Source organism: Myotis myotis, unplaced genomic scaffold (assembly GCF_014108235.1).
Source record: "Myotis myotis isolate mMyoMyo1 unplaced genomic scaffold, mMyoMyo1.p scaffold_m19_p_20, whole genome shotgun sequence".
Taxonomy (NCBI): domain Eukaryota; kingdom Metazoa; phylum Chordata; class Mammalia; order Chiroptera; family Vespertilionidae; genus Myotis; species Myotis myotis.
This window is the reverse complement of record NW_023416325.1, coordinates 19,895,369-19,923,319: the sequence shown is the minus strand read 5'-3', so window position 1 is coordinate 19,923,319 and position 27,951 is coordinate 19,895,369. Positions and strand designations below refer to the sequence as shown.

The 27,951-nt window shown below is 52.2% G+C and overlaps 1 protein-coding gene across 1 annotated transcript in view; it reads left to right on the top strand.

The window, feature by feature from the left end:
- Positions 1 to 27,951, top strand: part of KSR2 (kinase suppressor of ras 2) — a 269,125-nt gene that overhangs the window by 130,533 nt on the left and 110,641 nt on the right. The window contains exon 5 of the mRNA XM_036354302.1: positions 19,923 to 20,107. Coding sequence (XP_036210195.1) covers positions 19,923 to 20,107 — 185 coding nt within the window. The remainder of the gene's footprint in view (positions 1 to 19,922; positions 20,108 to 27,951) is intronic.

Genomic DNA, 27,951 nt, shown 5'->3' with positions numbered 1-27,951 from the left:
GAGACAGACATCAGTGAGCAGTGACAAGCCAAGAAATACCACGGGGCGCCGGAGCTGGAGGAAAGGATCCCTCGCTAGAGCCTTGGGAGGCAGTGTGGGCCTGCCAGCACCTTGGTTTTAGAAGACGGTCAGCCTCTAGCGTTGTGGGAAAATGAAACTGCTGTAGTTTTTAGCACCCAGTCTGTGGGGGCTGGTTCCAGCAGCCCGGGGAAGCCGGTGCAGGTGGTCAGACACGCTCCTTGCTGGGAATGTCAGCAGCTGGCCTGCGCAGCGCCCCCGGAGCCCAGGCTTGTCCTGCCTCATCTCCTGGCATCTGCACGGTGGCCCCGGGAGGCAAGTGTTCTGAGACCAGCCGCGATGGGACTCTTCCCTTTACCCAGCACCCCTTTCCCATGGCGTTCCAACAAGACCTGTAACCTTCGGGATTGTCTGAATTCAAGGAGGCCGTTTGGCATTCACGGAGGGAGGGAATTCATATTCACGCTGGGCACGTAATTCTCGACTTGCCCACGAGGCTGGGGATGGCGGTGGGGGGCAGGCGGCCTCGTGGCTGCGCCTGTTTGGAGAGCTGTTTCCCTCACTGAACACAATTGATATGAAAGATCTTTCAGGGCCACTTGCGGCTCAGCAGCATTTGCAGCGAAGGCGTGAATATGAATTCCCTCCCTCCGTGAATGCCAAACGGCCCCCTTGAATTCAGACAATCCCGAAGGTTACAGGTCTTGTTGGAACGCCATGGGAAGCAGTGCAGGCGTCAAATACTGCCCCAAAATGAGATGCAGCTTTTACCCAGAAATTGCCCCAAATGCCTTCTGTGTGTGTTACATCCTGGTGGCAGGGAGGTGCTGTTTTGCCCTTTCTTCCTCCACAGTTTCTTTGCAAAGTGCAGAGACTAACTGATTTCCCTGTTTTCCTTACTCCTCGTGGAGCGGGGTAATTTCGGTGCCTGCAGTCTCCAGGCGGTTGGAGCGCACAGCTCTCAGGTCAGGAGCCGGTGGGCCCCCCAGCAGAGCGGGTCTGGAAGAGACAGATATTTACAGGGTCTGTTGGCGTTAATTTCCTTTGGCCTCTAATCCCGCTCTCTGGGAAGATTGCTGGGTAGCTGTGTGTGTTTGATAAGTTCAGGTTAGCCTGGGACATACAAGTGGTTTTTCAGCGGGAGATGGAATTGCCTTTTAAGAGCTTCAAGGTGCAATTTCTTTGCTGTTTTCGTCGTGGCCCGGGGATCAGTGTCAGGAAGTGAAAGCTGGTTTTCTCCCCCTCGGCTCCTAGAGTTCACGGCCGTGGAATGGCTCGATGGGGTTCTGGACCCCGCACCCGCCACCGGGGCCAGAGGCTAGAGAGGGGCGTGCAGAGCAGCGTTTCAGGAGCCGTTCCCTCTTGGGGTTGGGCGAGTGTCTCAAAGTCAGTGCTGCCTTAAAGCCTGTGCCCCTGGCATCTCGCTCATCTCATCCTAGTCCCGGCCCCCCCAGCATCCTGTGGGTGCTCCATAAGTATTTGCCGAAGGGACAAATTAATTCCTGCTCTACAGGCAAGAACGTGAGGCTGAGAGAGGTTAAATAACTTGCCCAAGGTTTGGCACGTGGTGGATCCGATATTGTGACTCAAGCCTAGAGCCATCTCACTCTCTCTCCCCCTGACCTTAGTCTGGTCCTGGCTTCCTTCTGTCCCCCTTCATTCCTGGGCTGCCTTTTCGGGGTAGGGGGGTGGGGGGTAGGGGGAGGGAGGGGGGTGACCTGGAGTTTGGAGAGCGTGAGAAGGAAACAGTCTGTTGCTGGAAACTGGTCCTTCCTCACCCGTTCTCCACCTGCGTTGGGGGGAGAGCTGCCTGGCTTCCCCTCCCCCAAGTGGTCCCGCTGCACATCGAGAAAAATGGCCCTGCCTGTGTCATATGGTGGCTCTGGGAGATCTCCCCAGCTCAACATCCCGTCACCAGAAGGGAGCTTCTGCAAGGGCCACAGTATGCTGGCCACCAGCTCCAGGAGCTGCCCAGAACCTCTGTTTGCAAGTGACCTGAGCCTCTGACTTGGTCTCTGGGAATATTCCAGTTGGGTGGGGGCGAGGATAAAGAGGATTCTTAATGAGGAAATTAGTTCTGCCCACACGAGGGAGTCTGGAGGACAAGACGTCCTGGTTTGACACCATCCACCGGCTTTGGAAGTGGCTTCTGGAGACTTTGATGTGGTTTTGGGAAAATGAGTCAGGCTGAACTGCCTGCTCACCCACAGACACTCCCCCCTTTTAGTTTGATGGGTCTGTTTGAGGTTTGGTTATAGAACCTGTTTTTGAGATTCTCTAAATTACTCCTCCCTTCAACATTCACTCAAATATTTGGATGTCTATTATATATCAGGCAGAAGAAGAGTGCCTGGGGATAGAAGAAGACAGATTTTGATGCGGGAGATGATTGAATCCCTCACCTTTGGGATGGTAACTGATGGTCTAGCAAGGAGAGGTGCCTGGTGCTGGGAGGGCTGTAATGGAGAATCACATTTGGCCATTGATACCAGGAAAGCCTTCTTTAAAAAATATATATATTTTATTGATTTTTTTTACAGAGAGGAAGGGAGAGGGACAGAGAGTTAGAAACATCGATGAGAGAGAATCATTGATCAGCTGCCTCCTGCACACCCCCCACTGGGGATGTGCCCGCAACCAAGGCACATGCCTTTGACCAGAATCGAATCTGAGACCCTTCAGTCCGCAGGCTGACGCTCTATCCACTGAGCAAAACTGGCCAGGGTGGAAAGCCTTCTTTAGGAGAGTTATGATGGAATTGCTATCTGAAAGTGTAGAAGAAGTTAACTAGGGGGCAGACAGAGGCAACAGCATGTGCAAAGGCCCTGGGGTGGGCAGGGAAGCATGTTGCATTTGAGTGAATGAGGAAGAGCAGTCTGATGGAAGAGATAGTGAGAGGGGTCCGATCACATTCATTTCCTGGGGCTGTGTAACAGATTACTCCAGATGGGTGGCTTGCAACAACAGAAATTTATTCTCTCAGTTCTGGAGGCCATACATCCGAGTGAGGTGTCAGCAGGGGCTGGGCCCCCTCCAAGGGTGCACGGGGAGAGTACTTCCTTGCCTCGCCAGCTTCTGGTGGCTCCAGGTGTTCCTTTGCTTGTGATCGCATCCCTCCAATCTCTACTTCCACCTTCACCTGGCCTTCCCCTCTGTGTCTTCTCTTCTCTGACAGTTCCCTCTGCCTTTCTCTGATAAGGACACTTGTCATTGGATTTAGGGCCCAGCTGGACAATCTAGGATTATTTCAGCTCAAGATTCCTAACTGAATGAAACCTACCAGGACCTTTTTTTTATTTTTATTTTTTCCAAATAAGGCAACCCTTCATAAGTCCCATTGGATCGATCCTTTGGGAAGAGGCATCATTCAGAGGTGATGTTAAAGAATTTGATATTTATTTTATGAGCCCTGGGAAGCCTCTAAACTCTCAGTGGTTCTCAACCTTCCTAACGCCGCGACCCTTTAATACAGCTCCTCATGTTGTGGTGACCCCCAACCATAACATTATTTTCGTTGCTACTTCATAACTGTAATGCTGCTGCTGTTATGAATCATAATGTAAATATCTGAAATGCAGGATATATTTTCATTGTTCGTGACCCACAGGTTGAGAACCGCTGCAAAAGGGTTTTAAGCAAAGATGCGGTGTGACTTTTTAAACTTTTAAAAAAAGTTTTCTATAGCGCGGAGAGAGGACTGGTGAGCCTTCAGGAGCGCTGAGAGGTTTTTTCTCAGTCACCTGGCGAGAGATGACGGGGGCTTGTCCTGGCGTGGTGGAGGGAGGGACGCTGGAAAGCGAGTGGAGGTAAACTGGAAGACCCTTTTTACCATCCAGAACCATGTATTCAGTGTTGCCCTGCATGATGGCACCGGCGCTGAGAGTTGCACAAAGCCCGGTAAGAGGACGTTCCAGCCATTGGAGCAGCACCGACATTTGCTCCCACACGGACGTGCCCCTCATTCTGTGGCTTTCTTGTGAATAAATGTTTCCATCGGTGCAGTTAATAGTGTCCTCACCTAGTTAAGTACATCCCGTGGCAGGAAGCCCATTAAAGCCCGGGCAGGCTTATTCTATCTCCATGTATCTCCCTGGCACCGGGCAGCATCATTTTTCACTGACTTATTATTATTATTTATAACAAGCAGGCCAGTCCTGTGCAGGGAGAATAAATAAGAAAGGCAATTTGGTGCTTACAGTTGGCTGCCTTTACTTTGCATTTCATTAAGGACCTCACTCTACGATGGTGCTGAGGTCAGACCCTGGCTGGGGAGGCAAAGTGGACCATGACGGTCACGGTCACATAGAACGTGGAGGCGGTGAGTGGAGGGGTTCAAGCCTACAGGCTCTGGGATCTAACATAGCTGTGGTCAAATCTTAACTGCTGCCACCCTGGAGCTGTATGGCTTTTTGTGGGTCACTCTGTACCCCATCTGTAAAATGAGAGAGTAAGAATCCCTACTTTACTGGGCTGATGGGAGAATTAAGTGAGAGAATGCACAGGCAGTACTCAGTAATGGGGTAGGGATAATTATCACTGGAATTTTGTTTTTATTTTATTTTTTATTCTCATTTGAGGATATTTTTTCCATTGATTTTTTTTTTTTTAAGAGATAGTGGAAGGGAAGGAGGAGGGGGAGAGAGAAAGAGAGAGGAAGACAGAGAGAAACATCAATGTGAGAGAGACACATCAATCAGTTGCTTCCAGCATGAGCCCCAACCAGGCCTGGGGATTGAGCCTGCAACCAAGGTACATGCCTTTGACCAGAATCAAACCCAGGACCCGTCAGTCCACAGGCTGATGCTCTACCCACTGAACCAAACTGACCAGGGCATTACTGGCATTTTACTAGTACATGCCGTGACATGGGTTTGCTCACAGGTGTTGGTTGAATGCTAGCACATGCTGTACCCCATCTTAGGTGCTGAGCCTAAGGCAGAACAGAACATACAAAGGCCCTTCGCATGATGATAACTGCCACAGAGGAAATGAGAGCCAAGAGGAGGTGGAGAGAGCTGGGGGGAGACCTACCCTTTCAGATGAGGTGGTTCGATGGCTGCTCTTACGAGGGCACATTGGTGCACAGAACTGGATGAAATGATGGATCAAGCTGGATAGGTTTCTGTAGACAGAGTATTTCAGGTCAAGGGTATGGTATGTGCAAAGGTCCTGAGGCAGCCAGTAAGACTGATGGCCCAGGCAGGAGATTCATAAACATAACATAACACCATGACAGGTGGTGCTTAGAGAAAACCAAGGTGGGTGAGGGGACAGAACATGACATACGAGATTTCTGGAGGCTTTTGGGGGGGATGCATTCAGGAAAGGTCTCTCTGAGGATCTCGATGCCAGGGCAGTGTATATTTTGGAGCTCGTGCGTGGGAGCTGCTCTGAGCATCCTTTTTGCTTCCCCATATTGAAGTGATTGTGATCTCAGAGGGGTGGGTGTGGGGGCTGCTCTGAGCTGTGGAGGGACCTCCCAGAGGTTCCACCAGGCTTCACTCTGAGAAGTGGGCCTGGAGCTCCGAGTCCAGGTATGTGACCACCCACAGCAGAGCCATGGACAAAGCTAGGAAGGGATGCCAGATGTAATGATTAAAACAAATTCTCTGGGAGGACACACAAGAAACCGTTAATAGCCCTGATCAATTTGGCTCAGTGGATAGTGTTGGCCCGAGGACTGAAGGGTCCGGGGTTCGATTCCGTCAAGGGCACAGACCTTAGTTGCAGGCTCGATCCCCAGCCCTGGTTGGGGCACTTGTGGGAAGCAACCAATCAATGTGTCTCTCACATTGATGTGTCTCTCCCCTTCCCTTCCACTCTCTCTAAAAATCAATGGAAAAATATCTTCAGATGAGGATTAACCAAAAACAAAAACAAAAACAAAAAAAACCCCATTAACAGTGGGGGTCTCGCTGGAGCCTCACTGGGAATCAGAGGGAGGACAAAGGGGCTGTTGGTTCCCAGAGATGCCATCGCCATAGCAAAGTGCTGCACACTGGGTGCTTGGCCCACAGACACGATCTCCCGGTGCTGGAGGCTCCAGGTCCAGAACCAAGTGCTGGGGGGGCTGGCTCCTGCTAGCGAGCTAGTTCCAGCCTCTCCTTTAGCTCCTGGCGGTTTGCTGGCCGTCTTGGCTCCTTAGTTGGTAGAAGCATCGCCCCGCCTCTGCTTTTATCTTCATATGGTGCCCCCGTGTTTCTCACATCGTCTGCCCTATATGCACTTCTGTGCCCAAAGTTTCTTTTTTTATACGGACACAAATCATATCTACTCCAATATGACCTCATCTAAACTTAACCAATTACATCTTCAATGACCCTATTTCCAAATAAAGTCACAGTCTTAGGTCTGGGGGTCAGGACTTTAACATGTCTTTCGGGGGGGCGGGGGGACACAGTTCAACCCATAACAAGGGACTTAACACTCTTTTTATTGATGTCTAACACATGTCCACAAAACGCGCCTTAGTAAGTGTAGACAGCTCCTTGATTTTTTATCAGAGAAACATACCTGTGTAACCAGCGCCCGGATGAAGAATCCAAACATTCCCAGCTCCCAGAAGCCCTCCCGAGGGGCCTTTTGTTTGTCATTATGGACCTTCCGGGGGCGGTAGTAACACTTTAAAATTGTGTGGATGCTCTTTTACAAAAAAACCAAATTGAACTTGAACCATAAAGAGCCCGAGCCTGTGGGTGTCTGAGGAGAAAGAACTCATATAGCTCCTTGCACCAGGGACAAGGAGAGCGGTGTCTTGCTGCCTGTGCTGGGAGCTTTTGAGTGGACCTACCTCGCCCCCTCCCCCCCCCCCCCCCCCCGCCGTGTCCTGCAAAACTGTTAAAGGTGCATCGAAGTCGGCTTAGTGCCTTGGGTGCCTGGGGCAGCTGGAGCCCCCCCATCTGTCCGTCCTGGCCCATGTGTTGTGTCAGCTCTGTGTGTGCCATGAGGTGACATGTGTTCTCTCAGGAAACCCTCCCAGCAACCAGGGAGGCGGGCATTACAGTTAGTCCCGTTTACAGGTGTGGAGGCTGAGGCTCTGCGAGGTGACTTCCTGGCTCCAGTGTCATAGGGGTTTCTTGGTGTCACCTGGACATGGCAAGGGGAGGCCACGGCTGTCTTTGGGTGACGGCTGTCCCTCATTAGTGGGCATACTAGCTAGCCCCGGGAGGACTGGAGCGAGGAGAGTCCCTGAGAGAATGGCACTGTCTACCTCAGTCCGGCCCTTGACTGAAGAGATGAGGCAGCCTCGCTGAAAAGGAGCTGCTGGTCGCTGCAGCGCTGGGTTCCTGATTTCATTGCTCTTCCGAGCCCACACCCCAAGTGACCTCCAGATACTGCCTCCAGCCACGCTAGGAAAGAGGTCAAGGGAACGGCATGTGCAACTGGGTAACTGCCACAGAGGAAACAGTTACCCAGAAATCCAGGGCGCAGGAGAGAAATCCAGGGCGCAGAGCAGCCCATTGCGGGTTGTCTGACTCCAGTCTGCGTTTTCCCTGGTGTCCGCTGCAAAACCCTGCTGAAGGCACCGCCCAGGGTATTCCAAGATGACCAGGGCCTGATTGTTTCTGAAAGCTGGCACTCGCTGTGCCTCTGAGCGTCCGCTCTCATTCGGGGTCCCCCGCCCCTGGTTTTCTTACAGCGCAGACACTGTGGTGACCATGTGGAGCAGGACCCCAGGATCCCAGGCTGTGCCCGGCAGCCTCCCCAGGGGGCAGGTGGTTCTTTGCTGCACTTCAGCCAACCTGGGTTCTCAGCTCCTTCGCTGATGGTCACCAGCTTGGCATTTGCTTTTGGCGCTTGGGGAGCCCTGAACCTCCAATTAAATTGGGTCTGAGCAGGCGGAGAGCACACAGCTAGACAAGATGTGTGACAGCTGTGGAGAAGGTGGACGGGAAATAGACCCAGCCAGCGGGTGGCTTCTCTCACTGAGTGGCTGCCAGCTCCCTCCCCCCAGCTCAGCCTCCTTTCCCCAGGAAACCACCTTCCCTTTCGTCTTAAAGAAAAGCAGTTACCTCTCCAAGTCGCTCCCTCTCTTCCCCCGTTTCCCCCCCAGGGCCCTCCTCCCCATCTCATCTTGGTGGTTATTTTAACCATTTTCAGGTACGCCGTCCATGCCTGAGCGTGTTAACGTTCTGCGGCCGTCACTGCTGTCTCTGGAACTATTTCCATCCTCCTAATCTGAAGCTCGGTCCCCATCCTCCCCTCCCCCAGCCCTGGAAACCGCCATTCTACCTCCCTTCTCTGCGACTGGCTATTCCAAGTGCCTCCTGCAAGTGGAGTCATATAAGAGTTGTCCTTATGTGGCTTTCTTCTTCCACTCAACATAATTCTTCAGGTTCATCCATGCTGCAGCCTGTGTCAAAATTTCCTTCCTTTTAAGGTTGAAAATATCCCATTGTATGGATTTGCCACAATTTCTCCATCCACCCATGAATGGACGCTTGGGCTGTTTCCACCTTGTAACTGTTGGGAATAACACTGCCTGAACATGCATGCGTGTGTAATTGTTTGAGAGTTTGATTCTGTTAGGTAGGTATCTAGGAGTGTTGCTGTATCACATGGTAATTGTTTAACTTTCTAAAGAGGCATCCGTTCTTTCCATAGCAACTGCACGACTTTTCGTTCCCATCAGCAATGTGTGAGGATTCCTATTTCTCCACATCCTCATCATCACTTATTTTCCATTTTTTAAATCATAGCTACCCTAGTGGGTGTGCAGTAGTATCTCAGTGTGCTTTTACTTTTCATTTTGCTAACGACGAGTGATGTTGAGCATCTTTCCATGTGCCTGTTGGCTGCCACTTGTATATCTTCTTTGGAGAAATGTCGATTTAAGTCTTTTGTCCATTTTCTCATTGGGTTGGTTGTCTTGTTGTTCCATACCCTCCACATTTGTCACCTCTCTTTCTGTGGAGCCCCAACCAGTCTGATTGTATCAGTGACAACCTGCAAGGTGAAGGAGCACACACCTTAAACCAGCCACCTCTGTGGGCCTTGGGGCCAGCAGCTTCCACGCTCCCTGCCTCAGTTTCCCCTTCTGTACAATGGGGACACGATCCTCTACTCCCACATTGGCGCTGAAGATTGGAGGTAATGTTAGGGAAATGTATATCCCAGTGCCCAGCATGGGAGGTCCCCGAGAGATGGCGAAACTTCCTATTAGTGTGATTTTTACTTCACTCCTTGATTTAATTTGCAGCTCACGGCTTGGCCTGTGACATACACTGCCTCCCTAGGTGCATTTTCATCCACAAGCAAGCTGGGATGGACACTGTGGACAGGGATGGAGACAGCCACACAGCCCAGAGATTTGTGTCAAGGCGAATGGGGGCAGAGGGGCCTTTTGCAACATCTTGATGTGACGGCTCTGTTTGTACCCCAAGTGGCCTTTGGTGGGCAGCTGCCTGTCTCTGTCAACCTGCCCAACCTGATGCATAATTCATCCTATGCTGAAGGGCAGGTGCATTTGCATATTCAGGCGGAGGAGGGAGGGAGCCTCTTACCCAGTTTCCCAGGAGCGTGGAGCAAGGGGAGGGCCGGGACTCGGTGCCCACTGCTGAAGTCTTTCTCTGCAACAGTCAGACTCCAAGGCTTACCGGTTTGTGTTGGCAACACTCCCTGGTCTGCCTGTTGAAATGCCAGTTGCCCTGAGTCCAGGGCACCATGGAACAAAGCGTCCAAAAGTGCAGCAGTTTCCCCTACTTTAAAAATTCACCTGCAGGCCTGGCCGTCGTGGCTCAGTGATAGAGTGTCGATCTATGAACCAGGAGGTCATGGTTCAATTCCCCTTCAAGGCACATGCCTGGGTTGCAGGCTCAATCCCCAGTGGGGAGCATGCAGGAGGCAGCCAATCAATGATTCTCTCTCATCACTGATGTTTCTATCTCTCTCTCCCTCTCCCTTCCTCTCTGAAATCAATAAAAATATATTAAAAATATATATATTCCTGATTCTTTTGAAAGTCCCCTTTGCTGCCTTGCCCCCATCATGTCAGGTTCCCCCTGAACCCTGTCCCTATTTTGGAGCAAAAGTTTGTAGATTTTCCTCTGAATCAGAATCTGTTTGCCTGTGGTTGGAAAATACCACGTGGCATTGATAGATGCAGTTTCCTTGGAGATGGGCGCCTCTGCCCGCAGATCGGGGAACCCACAGGACCGCGGGACCAGCTTTTGTGCCTGGTGGGGGCCGAGAAACCTCTGTCAATGCTGAGCAGAAGCCATCAGCCCTGTTTCTCCGTTTTCTAAGCCAGCAAAGTGCCCCAGAGCGGGACCCTTTTGATGTGAGAATGAGAACTGATTTTTTACAAACATGTTTTTGTTGATTTTTTAGAGCGAGGAAGTGAGAGGGATAGAGAGATAGAAACATCAGCTGCCTCCTGCACGACTCCTGTTGGGGATCGAGCCCACAACCCGGGCATGTGTGTTGACTGGGAATCAAACCAATGACCTCTTGGTTCATGGGTTGATGCTCAACCACTGAGCCACACCAGCCAGGCAGTTTTATTTTTTGGTTTGTTTTATTTTTATTTATTTCATTGTTTAAAGTTTTACATATGTCTCATTTTCCCCTGATTGACCACCCCCCCCGCCACTCCCACCCCTGAGGGCAAGCCTCCACCACCCCAGTGTCTGTGTCCATTGGTCATGCTAATATGCATGCATACAAGTCCTTTGATTGATCTCTAAACCCCGCCCCCCTCCCCTGCCATTTGTCTCTGGATCTATTTTTGTTCATCAGTTTATGTTGATCATTATATCCCATATGAGTGAGATCATGTGATATTTATCTATCTTTCTCTGACTGGCTTATTTCAGGGTTTTTGTTTGTTTTTTGTTTGTTTTTTTAAGATCAGTCAGTTTCATTAACCTGCGTGTGCTGGCAACAATTAGTTCAAGACACTTAAACGAGTAACAGCCGCATTACCCCTCAAGGGCTCAGGATAGCAGTTGAATTGTTAGTTTTCCAGGTGAATAGACAGAGGCCGGGTTTTATTCATTCTTTCAATAACCGTTTCTTGAGCTGCTACTGTGTGCCAGGTGTGTCCTGGACATCCGGGGTATAGTAGTTACCGAAACTGCCATGACCCTCCCTCCTGGAGCTGATACTTTGTTTTTCAGTTACAGTTGACGTTGAGTATTATTTTGTACTAGTTTCGGGCATACAGCATAGCAGTTAGACAATCAGATACTTTCCACAGTGTCCCCTGGTGTTCCAGGCACCCACCTGGCGCCAGACACAGTTATCACACGCTCTGGACTGTACTCCCTGTGCTGGGCTTTCCGTCCCTGGGGCTGTTTTGTAACTGCCAGTCTGCCCTTCTCAATCCCTCCCCTCCTCCCCTCTGGCACCATCATTCCAATTGGAATTGATATTTTAGACTAATGGTCAGAAAATCATGACCCGTGGGCCAAAGGTAGCCCACTGCCTGTTTTTTAAATTAAAGTTTTATTGATATACAGCCTCCTTTTCTTTCCCCCTGCCCTCCTTGCTTTTGCCTTCCTTACAGATTACACATGCAACGCAGACGTGGTAGGCATTGTCACTGCAAGAGATTCACACACATAGACAAATGTGTAGGTTCCCCCAACCCCCTTACTTCCGCTGTCTTTCTCAGTGGAAACCTTTCCGGTTCTTTTTCTGTGACCTTAAATATATCACAGGAATATATAGTAAATATATTCAAACGTGTAGGTGTGTTTATACATAATTACATTCATATACCGGTATACACACACACACACACACACACACACACACACACTGGTGCATAAAATTCATCCGGGGGGGTGTGTGTCCCTCAGCCCAGCCTGCACCCTTTCCAATCTAGGACCCCTCAGGGGATGTCCGACTGCCAGTTTAGGCTAGGATTAGGCTAGGATTGGACATCCCTCTCACAATCTGGGACTTCTGGCTTCTAACCACTTGCCTGCCTGCCTGCCTTATTGCCCCTAACCACTCTGCTGCCAGCCTGATCACCCCTAACCACTCCCCTGCCAGCCTGATTGACATCTGACTGCTCCCCTGCCAGCATGATCATCCCCAACTGCCCTCCCCTGCTGGCCCGATTTCCCCCAACTGCCTTCCCCTGTGGGGCTGAGAGGACTGGGGGACTCTGGCTGGATGAGGCGGGGCTGAGGGGACTGGGTGCCACCATCTTGTGGCTGTGGGCGCTGCCATCTTGTGAGGTTGTGACGGTCAATTAGCATATTCCCTCTTTATTAGATAGGATATTTGTATAGATAAAATCACACTATATGTGTTGATTGGCAGTGAGTTTTCTTCCCACATCAGCAAAAGCTGAAAGCAGGTCGAAGGCCGTGGCTGGAAAAAAGCAACAACACAGATTTCAGGCAACAGTTCTTCACACTCACATGGAAATAAGAGTTCCAGACTTTCTTCCTAGAGACACTGTCAGACAGTCACGAGTGACTTAGTGGAAATGCCGCGCTGCTGGGACCACAGCAGCTGACGTTTTACTGTGCCCTCTGCTCAGCCAGTGCTGACGCATTTGCCCCACAGAAGCCAGGGCGGATGGAAGGTCTGGAGGGGTGATCCCATTGTCTAAACAGGAGGACTCAAAGCCAGGCAGAGTCGGCCCTGCCCGAGGCCACTCCATAGGTCTGCAGGAAGGGGAGAGACATCACTGTGAGGACAGAGGAGCTTCTAAGGGTGAGATTTTACAAGAAAGGAAACAGAGCAGCTGAGGTTAGCAGCTGGCGGGCGCCCAGCCGGGCTCCGTAACTTAAGTCTGAGTCCTTCCCAAGCCCTTACAGCGGGTAGATGCTCTTGTCTGTCTCTCAGGCTGTGATGCCCGCATTTCAGTGTGTTTCTCATAGAATTGCTCCATTGAAATACTGCCTCTTGAGGCATGTTCGTAAGGATTCACTCCCAATTCATTTTTCCTAGCATCAAGCATCTCTGGTGAAATATTCAATAGTGGCAAAATCTCACCGTTTGCCTGAAAAAATATTTCCGGCTGCCCTGCCTGCAGAGGGAAAGCCTTTGCCGGCTCCCACCTGAGCAGATCCCCTCAATCCTGCCTTCGCTTAGGACAGTGATTCTCAACCTTGGCTGCACATTAGAGTCACCTGGGAATCTTTTTAAAATCCTGATTTCTGGGCCTCATCCTCTGGAAATTCTGTTTCTTTGTTATGGGGTGGGGCCACATTAGTAACAAAGAAACAGGATTTCCGGAGGATGAGGCCCAGAAATCAGGATTTTAAAAAGATTCCCAGGTGATTCTAATGTGCAGCCAAGGTTGAGAACCACTGGCTTAGGATGCTTACCTGGACGTGTTCATGTGGAGGTGTCGGGTGATGGGAGTCCACGCGGGAGGGTGCTTCCCTGCTGAAGTGGGCCGAGCAGCAGAACTAGGGCCTAGGGAGGCTGCAGTGTCTTTTAACTCTAAGAGCGTTGAGCTCAGACAGCCACGTTCAAATCCTCACTCCGCCCCTTACACGCTGTGCGGTCCTGGTAAGTCACTGACCCTCTGTTCCTTCATCTGGAGGTGACAAACCCCATCTTAACAGAATGAGCCCTGGCCGGTTCGGCTCAGTGGATAGAGGGTAGGCCGGTGGACTGAAGGTTTGATTCCAGTCAAGGGCACGTATCTCGGTTGCAGACTCAATTCCTGGCCCTGGTCGGGGCACATGGAGAAGGCAACCAATCGGTGTGTGTTTCTCATGTCGCTGTTTCTCCCCCTCCCTTCCACTTTCTCTAAAAATTAATGGAAAAATATCCTCAGGTGAGGATTAACAACAACAAAGAACAGAATGAGTTAATGCCAGTAGAATGCTTAGCCCAAGGCCGGACACCTGGTGAGGGCTCAGTGAATGGCAGCTCTCATTAGAACCAAGACACACGGGGCAGAAAGGGACAGAGACCACCCAGCAAATCCCTGCACTTGACCGGAGGAAAAACCAGCCTCGTAGCCACGGTGACTTGCTAGGAAATGACAGAGCCTCCTGCTGCCCCACCGGGTGATCTTACCAACTCAACACATGGCTTCCCTCGGTCACCTCGGGTGTCCTGGGCTGAGAGTAATGATGCTGTCCAGTTCCCCCTTCCTGGCCCCTCCCCCTCTCTTCTTTAGGGTTCCTGAGTTAGGGGATGTTTGAGGGTCCAATGGTTCCCTGCTCAGGGGGAGGCCAGAGAAGGGCTCCCAGAGAAGGGGGAGAAGCCAGCACAGGCCAGCACTTTGGGGGCTGACCATGTCCCACGGGCCCCCTGGAGACAGCGAGAGCAGATCTCTGAGCCAGTTTTTCTTGGAAATTGGTTTTTTCTTTGGGCAAGGGGACGGGGAAGGAAACCTAAAAGAAAACATCCAGCCACATGCCGTGAAATCTCGGCCCCAAATCAGTCATCCTTTTTAATAACCAGGGCTGTCACGAGCCCTGGTTCAGTCGGAAATGATGGCCTGTGTAAATATTTGGTCTGTAACTGATTTATGGGTCGGGGAACAAAAAAATAAGATTAGTCGCTCATCACAGGGAGGCAGGAAAATCAGTGCGCCTGGATGCCCGCACAGAGCAGGCCTGGGAGGCAGAGCCGAGGCTGGCTGGCTGGGTGAGCTCAGAGGGGTGGGGGAGGCTGGGCCGGCCGACAGTGGTGTTTGCCTGGAGAGGAGGCCGTGGATTCTGGAGTATTCCGTGGGGCAGAGGCAGCATTGTCCATGTCCAGGTCAAGAACTGGCCAAGACCAGCCTTCTGGCAAGATGCCCAGGCTGTGGGTGAAAGATTGGTTTTCCCCAGCTAATCCTGAAACCGATGGCCTACCTGTGGTCGGCAAACTGCGGCTCTTTGGCCCCTTGAGTGTGGCTCTTCCTAAGCCTTAGGAGGACCCTAATTAAGTTAATAATAATGTACCTACCTATATAGTTTAAGTTTAAAAAGTTTGGCTCTCAAAAGAAATTTCAGTCGTTGTACTGCTGATACTTGGCTCTGTTGACCAATGAGTTTGCCGACCACTGGCCAGTTCTGGGTTTCTGCAAGCACACCTTTAAAATGGGCGTGTACATGAGGAGCTCCTACAGCAGGATTAATAGAGCGATTAAGGACAGGCTTTGAGCCTGGCCGGAGTGGCTCAGTGGTTGAACCAGTCAGGACACATGCTCGGTTGCAGGCTCAGTCCCCAGTAGGGGGTGTGCCGGAGGCAGCCGGTCAGATTCTCTCTCATCATTGATGCTTCTATCTTTCCCTCCCCCCTCCTCTCCCTTCCTCTCTGAAATCAATTATATATATAGCAGGCTTTGAAGCCAGTGAAATCTATGACCACACTCCAAGCCTTTATGGAGTTGTGATCTGGGATATTAACTGTTGAAAACCCCAGTCACCCTAATTATGAAGTGGAGGCCATAATTGTTCCTCTCCCAAATGAGATAGCATGTCCCCAGCACAGGGCCGACTCCTGCCCACTCAGCCCGCCGGACCTCAGTGCTGACGTCAGCAGTCCTGCGTGCTGGAATCACCCCCCAGGTGGGCTCGTGCAGGCCCTTACCCTCCCTGCAGGTTCATTACCACCCTCCTCCCTCCCCAGGCACTCTCTGCAGCAAACACTTCCTATTAGAAATGGATAGTCAGGGTGGGGGCCAGCCTGGCCCGTTCATAGCATCCAGGCAAAGTGGACCCACTGGAGGGCTGCCCCTCGGACTCACCTCCACGAGGAGCCCACCAGCTTTAATGGGATGCGCATTGGAAGCACGAGGACGTTCTTGAATTCACTTTTCTTGGATTCACTTCTAGACAGGTGGGCAGGGCCCACGGTCATCAATAATCAGAAAAACGTGTGTGTCCTCCAGAACTGTGGCCGGAGCTTGAAGAAACATAGAGGTGCTGTGACAAGACCCCGCCAACCCCAGGAGGGCGGGGTCAGGATGTGGAAAAAGATACCAGGTGGCAGGGGTGGCCGCTCTTGGGGTGAATTAGGCTTCGGGAAGTAGGATTTGGGGGTTACTTTGGGTGATTTGTTCACGGTCAGGCCAAGCCAGAGAAGGGAAGGGTCTGGGTCCAGTTTGGGTGGAAAGATAGCTCAGGGACAGAGCATTCTGGTGGGACCTATACCGGGAATTGAACCATGAATTTACGTAACATTTTTTCAATCACCATCTCTTCCTACCCCTCCTTTCTTCTTTCCCACCTTCTTTCAATTTCTCTTCTCCTTGTCCTTCGTTCTCTTCCTCTTTTTCTTCTTCTTAGTGTATGTTACATAAAGCTGTATGCCAGGAAATAATTTGGTGTGGTGTGAAAGCTTGTTTTTCCAATTCTAACTATTAAAATACAAAAATACCATTCATGGGCCATCTAAAGGCATGGCATGCCCCTGCACACCTGGGGAGAGGCAGCTCCCGCCCGAGCTCCCGCTCCTGCCTTTGAAGGCGTCCTCGTGCTCCTCTCTCACCAGAGCCTGGCTTATTAATGCCACGCGTGGGGTGTGCTCAAGCTGGAAATGAGGGTGGCCACCGACACTGCAGCCAAGGAGCAGAGTGGCCTCTCACGAACTATCCTCCCAGTGTGAGCCCTACCAGGCCCTTGCTTTTTCTTTCTTTAAATACATGTTTATTGATTTCAGAGAGGAAGGGAGAGGGAGAGATAGACACATCAATGATGAGAGAGAAGCAGTGATTGGCTGCCTCCTGTACGCCCCCCAGTGGGGATCAAGCCCACAACCTGGGCATGTGTCCTGACCGAGAACGGATCCAGGACCTCCTGGTTCATAGGTCGGTGCTCAACCACTGAGCCACATGGGCCCGGCAGGCCCCTGTGTTTTCAAGCCCCCCCATGCCTGGAATCTGAGCACCTGAATTGAGGGTCTGTAGGTACCCCTGCCCCTCCCTTCTCACCCAAGAACTGGTGCTATTTGGTTTCGAAGAGGGCCTCTCCTGGAGGCCTCCTAGTAGGTCATCAGACCAGGCCAACTGCTAAGGACTTAAAGGGCCTGATGGAGAGGTCGGCCAGCTCACTGAGCCACGTGGAAGACCAGCGGGCATTTGTTCCAGTTTTGGGAAATGGTTGTGTCCCAGTAAACGGGTTAGCGCGTAGTGCTGCGCAGGGTGGTGTGGGAGAATGTGAGCTCACGCCTGTCCTCCCACCATGACTGCAAGGACCTTGTCTGTTCCCAGCCCTGTCATTTCCTCCCAACTGGCCGGGCCAGACGCTCCAGACACTGCTAATGAGACGCTGAGGGATTTGGCCGGGTGATGGCTCTTGAGTTCAAGAGGACACAACCCCACACTCAAGGAAGCTGAGGGTGAAGAGGCCATGTGAGCTGGTGGCTCTGCGTAACCCAAAGCCCAGCAGACCCTTGGAGCAGGAAATGGGGCAGAGACGAAACGCCAGATGGGGAGGCCCCTCGGTGTTCTTTGTGGGGAGGGCGCCGAGAGGCGGCTGGCTAATGTGTGCTAAGCTAGAGCCTTCTGTGTGCAGAGCCAGCTAGAGACCTAGGCAGGGGGTGGCCAGGGGCTAGAGAAAGAAAAGTAAGCTGTGTCTGTCCTCAGGGATCCTACGCTTCCTTCCTGCCTTCCTCCCATCCTCTCCGTCCTTTATTCATTCCATCTTTCTGCTTTCATCCTTTCTTCCATGTTCCCTCCCTCCCTCTCACCTTCCCTCCTTCCCTTCCTTCCTTCCATCCATCCACCATCCATTCTTATCTCCATCCATCCTTCTGTTCATCTATCTACCCATCCACCCACCCATCCATTTATTCATCTTTTTATTCCATCCATCTGTCCAACTATCATTTGTTTAGATATACCCCTTCTCTGCCCCATCTGCTTAAGGCAATTGGACTCTCATTAAGCTACTGTTAAACTTGTGCTGGATTAGACTTGGTTCTCCTTGTACAACAAGCATGTCAAACTTGTGGCCCTCAGCCCGCATGTGGCATTTATTTGATCCATGTTAGCCTTGAGTTTGACATGCTTATTGTACAAGGACCTGGCCTCTTCACTTGGTGGCCCTCACGGTTCCTGTCTGTGGTTTGGGGATGACAACAGTATCTCTGGCTAAAGGGTTTGACTGCACCCTTTTCATTTGTCGGGGGGAGTGAGTTGAGAGTTGGTGGATGTTTCAGATGAAAAACACAGCCTGGCTTCTTTGAGGTTCTTCCCATGCTACACAGACACCGAATTTAACCTGATCATAGTTAACAATGGGAGACCTGAGCCCTCCTTCTGTGCTAGGCCCTGTGCCAGGCACATGATCTCGTAGAATTGTCATGACATCCCCCGTAGGTAGGCGCTGTTATTTTTCTCACTGTCCAGTTGAGGAAACTGAGGCCCAGAGGCGAGAGCACTCTTCTGAGGTCACTGTCAGGACCCGAGCCTGGTCTCCCTGACCCCAGGGCCGGGGAGTTTCACTCCTAAGTGACACTGTCTCTTTGGATTTGCACCACTGGGCACTCGTGTGGAATGAATGCCACCGGTTCCCTGCTTCCTGCTCTTCTCCGCCATGGCCACAGGCCCCTGGGGAGGTGACACGCAGGGCTGACGGCGGGCCTGTGAGGGGCGGCTCCGTGGGCACCCCTGGGCTCCTTACAGCGGAGCAGCAGCAGGCGCCTGGGCAGGGCTGCTCACATGGGAGCCCTCCAGTCTTACATGAACACACCTTCCTGGGCGCTCCTTCCAGAACTTGGGCATTTGCAAGGAGGGTTCACTTTGGCCACAAGAGGGCGCCCAACTCCTGGCCAGACCTGAATGGGGTGCTGTGGGGAGGTGGGGAGAACAGTGAGCTTAGCTTTGGATGCCATTTTAAAGCAAACTCTCATAACCTGATCACCTAAGCTCTTCAGAAGTGGGGGCATGTTTCCAAACCAGCTGGGGAGGTTCATTCTATTCAGCCGGTGCCAAGCAAGGATCTGAGAGCGCCAACAACGGAAACCACAGGTTCCTGCCCTCAAGGAGCCTGCAGTCGAGTGTGGAAGACAGGGTATTAGAATGCAATGTGATAAGTGCCAGAGTCTTAATCCAGGTCGGGCCCTGAATCAGCATTCAGTGAGCACCTACTGTGTGCAGGTTTTGTGCTATACTTGCCAAGGACAGAGAAATGAACAATACAGAATCATTGCCCTCAAAGACTCAGTCCACTTGGATGATAAAAACTGAAAGAGTGAATTTGGAAAAATAGGAAAGCAGAGCCACAGAAATATATACAGACTATTTTAGGAGAATTGAGGAGGAACAGCCAACCCAAGCCAGGGCTTCTTAGAGGAAGAACGCTCGGCCCTGCTGGGGGCATTGGTGTCAGGGAAGGCTTCCTGGAGGGGAGGACCCCAGAGACAAGTCATAAAGGACCAATGGGCATAGGGGCCACGTCTTCTTTATCCATGTACACAGTGGAATGCTACTGAGCCGTAAGAAAGGATGAAATAGTGCCATTTGCACAACATGGATGGCCCTTGATGGCGTTATGCTAAGTGAAATAAGTCAGAAAAAGCTAAGAACCATATGATTTTACTCATGTGGGATATAAATCTGAACCTTAAGAACACAAACAGCAGTGTGGTGGTAGCCAGAGGGAAGGTGGGAGGGGGAAGGGGATCCTAATACAAGGTGACAGGAGAAGATTTGACTTTGGGTGGCGGGCACACGGTGCAATATACAGATCGTGTAACATAGAAACCCACACACGAAACCTGTATGTTCATGTTGACCAATGTCACCCCAATCAATTTAATAAACAAAAATTTTAAAAAAAGACAGATGGGGATTAACCAGGCAAAGAAGGGGATGGTATTCCTGGCACTGGGGACACCATAAGCAAAGGGTGGGAGGTGAGAAACGGGGATGGCGAGGGCCACAGGCCCGGTCAAGGTGGGAGTGGGTGTTGGGCGCCGCGCTAAGGAGATCGGCTCTCCCTGCTCTCATTGTGTGTGTGTACGCATACACTTCCCTCTCTCTGTCCCCCTTCCAGAGCCAAGAAGAAAAGCAAGCCCTTGAACCTCAAGATCCACAGCAGCGTGGGCAGCTGCGAGAACCTCCCAGCTCAGCAGCGCTCCCCGCTCCTGTGCGAGCGCTCCCTGCGCTCCTTCTTCGTGGGACAAGGGCCCTTCCTGCCCTCCACCCCTCCGGTCCACAGCGAGGCCAGCTTCTCCTCAAGTAAGTCGCTGTGCCAGGGCTGCGCGCTCTGCCAGGTGCGCGCTCTCTCTGTGTTCCTTTTCTTTGGTGAAAATGCTCTTGAAATGTTCCCGAATACGCCTCATCTGCGTCTGCCTGCCACCTCCCACCTGCGCCACACACGCCTCTTTGGATGGATTCAAGGGAAGGGGTGTCATCGGTGCTCCAGGTCCACTGGCTGTTGTCATTGGCCCGCAGGTGTGTAGGGATAACAGAGGGAAGCCAGCGTGCCGGGCATTCAAGGATGGGAATGTCAGCTTTTTCCTCTCCGGTTTCTCGGCTGCCGGTGCCGGCCTTTTCCTCTTTCTGTTGTGGATGAGGCTCTGTGATTGTGTTTTGTTATTTCATCCTCCCCCACACAGGTCAGCACAGTGTAACTTTACATCTCCAGCATGCACTTGGGTTCACACTGGGCTGAGCATGGCCCGGGGTGGTTTACATTCTGCTCCTGTGGATTCTGCTGCAGATGAAGTTGTTATTACTCAGAGCGGAAATGGAACTTTCTGGCGATCAAGGGCTGAGGTCTTAGAAGGCACTTAATCTTCTCCTCCCAGAGGCCCGTTTTGCAGAACAGGCACAGCCGTTTTCAGAGGGGAGCCCCTGAGGAAAGCCCAGCTAGTCTTCTGGCCAAGACAAGATCTCTCTGTTGTTGTGGCTAACTCTCACCTGAGGATATTTTCCCCAGCGCTTTTCAGAGAGAGTGGAGGGGAGGGGGGAAGGTGGTGGAGAGAGCGAGGGAGAGGGAGAGGGAGAGGGAGAGGGGGAGAGAGAGAAATATTGATGTGAGAGAGACACATTGACTGGTTGCCTCCCACATGCGCCCCAACTGTGGCCGGGGTGCGAACCTGCAACTCAGGTACATGTTCTTGACTGGAATTGAACAGGTGACCCTCTAGTGTGCAGGCCAGCATTCTAACCACTGAGCACACCATCCAGGGCCAAGAGAAGATCTTTTATTTCCTGGGAACTCAGGAGGAGCCGGGCCGAGCTCAGGTTGCAGTCCACTGATGTGGAGCCTGCATCCACGCGGGAGCAGGAGGCCCATGTGGACGTCGTTGGGGGAAGTTCCAGAGCCTGGCTTGTTTAGGCCCAGGGGTGCAGGCCCTGAACAGAACAGACCAAAATAGCGCTCGCGGCCCACGTCAGCACCAGAAAGCCTATTACCCGTTAGTCAGGAGGGATCACTGCAGAGACCAGACCTGCTCCGTGACAGTGGCCTGCGTGGCAGGCACGTGGCCGTTGGAGGGTGGCTCAGTGAGCCCCGGTGAGGAAAAGATGTGATGCCGTAGCAGGTGAGTGAGACAGTGGGGGGAGGCAGGACATCCTAGCCCTGGGGGAAGTGCCTGGGTTCCAGTCCCACCGTGGTTGCTTTTGAGCCCTGTGCCTGACCTTGAGCAAGTTGAAGAGCCTCATTGAGATTCCGTCTCCTCATCTGTAAAATGGGGATCACAATAGAGGCATCTCATAGACGTTTGTGAGGATTAGATAAGCTCGTGTGTGTCGAGCTGTCTGCACAGGAAGTGCTTCATCACTGGCAGCTGCTAGGATATGTATCGGCCTCTTTTTTCTAGCCCCTCCTCGAGGGGTTGGCCACAGCTCTGTTCTTTCGTTCTGGCCAGAGCAGAAACACCTATAGCTTGTTTAAAAACCAAACCAAACATGGACTGGCACATTCGGATCTCGCCTCCTGCCAAAGGGAGTTACAGACGAGGAAGCCAGGCTGAGTTCACCATGGCTCCCAACATTGGCACCTGCACTGGTCTCCATCCGAGAGGCGCGGCTTCTCCCTGTGCCTGTGGCGGGAGCAGCTCCTGGCTAAGAGGCCCTGGGAGCACAGGTGCCTCTTGGGACAGCGCTGGTCCTTGTGGACAGGGAGGTCCCTGGATCTCTCTGAAAGGAGGACGAGCACATGGAGCCTCACTGGGAGAATGACCAGTCCCGTTTGCATTGACCCTAACAAACGACAGAACGAGGCAGCCTGGTGGCACGGGCTCCACATCATGCCGCAGGAAGCTCTCTCTCCGAGTCTCTGTGCTGCCACCAGTTGCCTGTGTGACATTGTCCCTGCCTTGCCACCATCAAGGCTGACCACACTCTTTGAGGCAGGCATTGTTATTCCCATTTTACAGATAAGGAAACTGAGGCTCAGAAGGTGTGAATGATGTTGCCTGGGTGTTAGGTTTTGAACCCAGGCCCAACTCTAGCCTGCTCAGATTCCATCTCTTTCCTGCAGTGAGTTCCTGTCTCTATCTCCCTGGGTCTCAGTTTCCCCAACTGGACAATTAGAGACTCCACGAGGGTCTGTTTCAGAGCTTAGAAACTCTGTGATCCTAAGGCTCACCCAGTGAGCTTCCCCTGGGCACCTCCTGACTCACTGAGAAAGCTGGTGTGGAGACTCCGGCCGGGCTGTTGGGAGAACATGGCTGCCAGGCGCTGGTTCCCCCTGCTTGTAATCGTCCCATTCTCCCACCACTCTGAGTTTCAGAAGAGAACTTCCTGCCTCTAGTCCCCTCCCTATCCCCCCCTACCCCCCCCCCCCCCCACTGTGCCAGCCAAGGGAGCCTGCCAGGCCGAGTCTGCCTACCCGGTTGTCACTGTCAGCTCTGGCTGAGGCCTCAGTGTGAGGGGAGGTGGCATACCATCCTATTACCCCCGACTGTAGTGCCGGGAGACAGCATTAGGCCTAGGAGGGCCGAGCCGAGTCGAGCCTTGAGCCCTCAGGGTGCGAGCCACCTCGGATGGGCTGTGAGGACTTCACCTCCTCAGGGCCTGTCCTACTTCCCTGGTCTGGGGGTGACCTGCTGGGGAGGGAGGGGAGTGGCAGGAGCCCCCGAGTATGGAGGGTTCTGTCTCCAAGGCTAGCCATGACAGAACACGAGGATGGGCTTCCACTGTGCTCCGTGGAAGGTGCTGACTCAGGAGGGAACGGCTCCCCAGAGAAGCAGAGGGCGGTGGACGTGGCTCCCGTCCCTGCTGCATTTCCTCGGCATTGCCTTCTCGCCCGCCACGCTGCCCTAGGACCATCTGAACGGATGCCCTCCACGCTTTTGGTCCAACAAGCTGTTTGCCAGTGACTCCTTGAAGGGTCTCTGAGCCCAGCTGCCTTAGGTCAGGCAGCCTCTATGACCCCTGTAAAGAGGCTTCTTCAGAATGAGAAAATGCCTCCTAGATGGAATCATTTCATTCGTTACCAGCGGGTGGAAGCGATTTCGGCTTGACAGCAACTGAGTGGTTGCTGAGGTGTCACTGGGCAAGTCACGGAGCCTGAGCCCGGCTCTGCCTGCAGGGACGGACAGTGAGGACAGAGTGAGGAATGCATGTAAATGTCCTAGCACAGGGCTGGGCCTTCAAGCACCAGGTTCCAATAAAGGGTGGCGTTGGGAGCGATTGCTGTGTGCTGTGCGCTGGGGTAGTGTGTGACAGTGATGAAAACGGTGACAGTAATAGCCACTGGCATTTATTGTGTGTTGACAAGGCTCCAGGCACCACCAAGTTGGCTAAAGCAGCTTCCACCTGTTATTTCACGTAAGCTTCCCACTCCTCCATAAGGTAGGTGCTCTTGGTACCCCATTTCATAGACAAGGCAACTGGGGCCGAGTTTACGGAACCGACCCAAGGTCACCAAGTCGGGAAGGAGGTGGAGTTTGCACTCATTTGGAACCCGCCACCCTACCATCCCCTGCGGAATGAGATTGCAAAGCCGCCCTCACAGAAGCCTGCTTGCTCTTCAAGTAGGGACCTTGTTCAGGTTGTCGCACTTGCCCAGCTGGGAGAACAGCCAGGCCTCCAGGCTGCCTTCGAGAGAGCAGTGCCCGTACTGGCTCACCAGTCGGTACCGCCCAGGACTCAGTGTCAATCCATATTCAGAGCATCATCCATGGTCCCAGGTGGTGGCCATTCCTGAGGGTGGGGGTGGGGGACCGGCAGCTGCAAGAATGCAGCTCCAGCTTCTGCACCTCATCCGTCCTGGGGATGAGGAATGACAGGGTACTTTCCCCCCTGCAGTTTTCTGTGTGCTTCTTTATGAGCTGCCTGTGGGGGTCCAGCACTCAGGGCAGCAGCCACTGGAGGGAACAAGTGACTGATGGTCCCTGGATGTCCCCATCTTGGTCCTAATGACACCAGCTGGCGTTCTGTCCGAGGCCCCTGTCTCATGAAATACTTGAGGAGGTGTCTTAGAAGGCGGCATGCCCTCCCCTCCCCCATCTTACTCTGCCCTCTCCCCAGCTCTTCTACAAGCAGCTCCTGTTCTTTGTCCTGGGGACCAGGCAACAAACAGCTGTCCCTCTGCCGAGGGCCTGGCCTGGTGTGCCTGGGGCTGAGGCGGGCGCCTGATTTGGGGAAGGAGGCAGCAGCAGGTAGCAATAAAGACCGATGAAGCTGAACTGCCTACTCCCAAGGAACCAGCCACCGGAAGGGTTATAAAGAGACTCGGTATGGGGGTGATTATATAATGGGGTTTAATGAGCCTTGAGGCCAAGGTTCATTACCCGCTGGAAGAGGGGGAGGAGGAGCCTGTCTTGACTGAAGTTTGCTGCCTGAAAACCACGTTCTCACCTTAGAATCCGGAGAGAGGTCGAGAAGATTGTGTCTGACCTGACTCAGTGGCGGCAATTCCAAGGGGAAAACATATATATATATATATATATCTCTATATATATATATATATATATATATATATATATAATTGGAGCAACCCAGAGAGCTTTTCTCCCCAAGAATGCTGCTCCCCACCTTCCAACCCCCCCCCTTCACCCCCAGCAAACACAGAAAGCATCTATATTGCCTGTCATTGGCACTGTGTTTTAGAAACCCAGGTCCCAGCAGGTCCCTGACATGTACTGACCGTCTGCTACTGGCCAGGCAGGTGCTGACCTAGATGCTCTGTAGGCATCAGTATATACACCCAGAAGCAAACAGAACGACACAGCATGGTTCCTAACGAGCACCACGGTCCCTCGCACCATCCTGCTCCCCGCCTGCTTTTACAGCGTGCTCTGTGTCTAGTTCTGCTGGTGCCACTTCCACGGTTTAAACCGGGTTGGATCAGGGCTTCACCACGTGTCCCCTGGACCACCAGCGACAGCGTCGCCTTTGCAGGCTTGCTAGAGACTCGCATACCTGCCTTCTTCCTTCCAGACCTGCTGCATCGGGAGCTCTGGGGGGGTCCAGCGCCCGAGGGTCACCAGCCCTGCAGGGGATTCTGAGGCGAACGTTGGAGAATCACTCAATTCTATGATGAGTTTTAGTTTTAGTTTTTATTTTACAATATTTCAAATTTACAGAAAAGTTGCAAGAAAACACAAAGGACTCCTGTCCCCCCTTCCCGCAGACCCGTCTGTTTTGAACATTGCCACACATCTGCTTTCTCTCTGTAATCCCCCACCCTGAGTTCGCTCTTATTTTTATGAGCCGTTTGAGACTAGGTGCATACTTTCTTACGTAACCACGCAGCAGAGTTACCAGGTTCAGTAAACTTGACCTCGAATCAAGACTTTAATCAGCAAGTGTTCCAATAGGGCCCTGGATAGCAACATTTTTTTGGCATTGCATCGCCAAGGTCACACATTACATGTAGCGGTGTGTCCAGCTTGAACGGTCCCTCAGCCTGGCTGGTTGTGACTCGGACATCTTTGATGAGTAGGGACCAGCTACGTTACCGGATATCCCTCATTTGGGTTTGTCTGATGTTTCCTCGTGGTTACACCCAGGCTGTGCCGTGTGGGCAGGAACCCTGCAGTGGAGCTGTGTCCTCCTTGAGGGCATCCCTCCTTGGAGGGACCAGGGCTGCTAGACCTTTGAATTTTTCAAAAGAAGTTGAAGACCGTGACTTTTATTAGAAACCCCTCCAAGTTATAAATGTCAGCTCCTAACCACAAATCTTCTAGCATTGTGTGAGGTGGTATTACCCCCAAACGTGTGTGGGCCGTATTGGGTTTGGGGGTCCCCAATTCTCAAGCTCTGCTCTAGACTCATAGAGATCAGAATTGGTAGGAGCCTCATGTCATTGAGTCCAACCCCTCATTTTACAGATGGGGAAACTGAGGCCAGAGAGTGGAAGGGACTTGCTCAGGGGTACGGAACCGGGGTTTGAAGCCGGGATTCCCGATGCACAGGTAATGGCTGGGCCTAGAATCCAGGTATTGAACAGGCTCCCGTGGAATTATGACACAGAGACCTAGCTCCCAGACCAGCGTTGCGACATGGCCATGTTTTTAACCAGCTTCCAGCCAGATTAAAAATAAAAAAGAACAAAAGCAAGAAACACAATTCTGTTTCCGTGAAGTATGTTAGTGAACCTGAACAAACCTTTAGTTTGCAATAACTCCCTTCCAGTCTTTTGGTGTTAAACTTCCTTTGTAAAGTGAAATGATGGGTGATTATAGATGACGATTGCATTTCATGTAGTGTCCTTGCTTGGAAAAAACATTGCCAACTCTAGGCAGTTCCCCTATTTAGTAAATTTTCTGGCCCATAAAACTCAGTTCAGGAACCTATTTTCTAGTTAGGAGTTTTAAAGGCTGATCATTAATACTATTCAGTAAAAATGTCTTTCTTCGGGAAGAAATCTTACCTAGCCCCCCAGTGTGGGTGCCAGCAGGTAGAAGTGGAGCTGTCCGGGTTATGGGCAGCCTCCCCTCCTGTCCTCTGACAGTGGTGGCCCTTAAGACTCTCCTTTGAAACTCAGGAAACTGCTCTCCTAGAAATGTCTTTAAATGTTATGAGTGGGAAACCGAGCCCCTAGGAGGGAGAGTATTTCCCCAACTTTCTGGTACCTAATTGGGTTCAGTCACCCAAGGCTGATGCGTCATTGCATGTTAAAGGGACCCCTCCCTCCCCAACCCCAGCATGGAGTTAGCACCCGGGGCGTGTCAGAGGGTGGGGTCTTCATTGTAACAGCTCTGGGAGGCGGCTGGGTCTATTTTCTCACAGTGCAAAAGAGGAGAATGAAGTCCAGGGAGGAATTACCGGCTCCCGCAGGGTCTCACTGTGGGAACAGGGTCTTCGGATTAAACCATTTTCCTACACCTCTTCCTGACCAAGGGGCCAGGGCTTGGTTTGCCTTGGGCTCCCGGGCGCTTCTCCACTTTTCCTTTTGCTACAAAGCCAGCTCCGGCCTTGGGGGAACTATGGCTTTTCCGACAGCATAACCTTTGAGTTGAGAAATGGCCAATATTCACCAAAAATATTTTTGAGTGCCTACTTCCTGCGTGGGTATCAGGGATACAGGGATGAAGAGACATCCAAGACCTCCATCCTCACGGAACCTCCAGGCTGCTGGGGAGACCGACAGAACAGCTAATCATGCCAGTGATGAGAGCTGCAAAGCGGGTGTCCAGGATGCTGTGCAAACTAGAACTGGGGAGCAATGATTGTGGGGCAGGGAGCAGGGCACCTGAGCTAGCCAGGGGGCCAGGGAAGGCTTCCGTGAGCTAGTGCGCTTTACGCAGAGACTGGATAGCGAAGTGGGGTAGTGGGTGACAAGTGGGATGGACGTGCATTTGAGGCCGAAGGAGCACATGCACCTGTGGGTGGAGCAGGGAGAGATGGAGGTGAGGCTGGAGAGGTGAGCGGGAGCCAGATCCAGGGTTTAGTTCAGCACCTGGGGTTCAGGCTCACCTGTGCCGTCCACACTTCCCTTCAGTGGCAGCTTCTCCTCTCGGACAGGTGGGTCCACTGTGGGTTGAATAGGGTTCCCCAAAAGGATATGTCGAAGTTCTAGCCCCCAGGACACGACCTTGTGTGGAATGGGGCTGCTGCAAATGCAAGCAGTCGTGTTAAGATGCCATCATACTGGAGGAGGGTGGGACCTTCATCCAGTATGG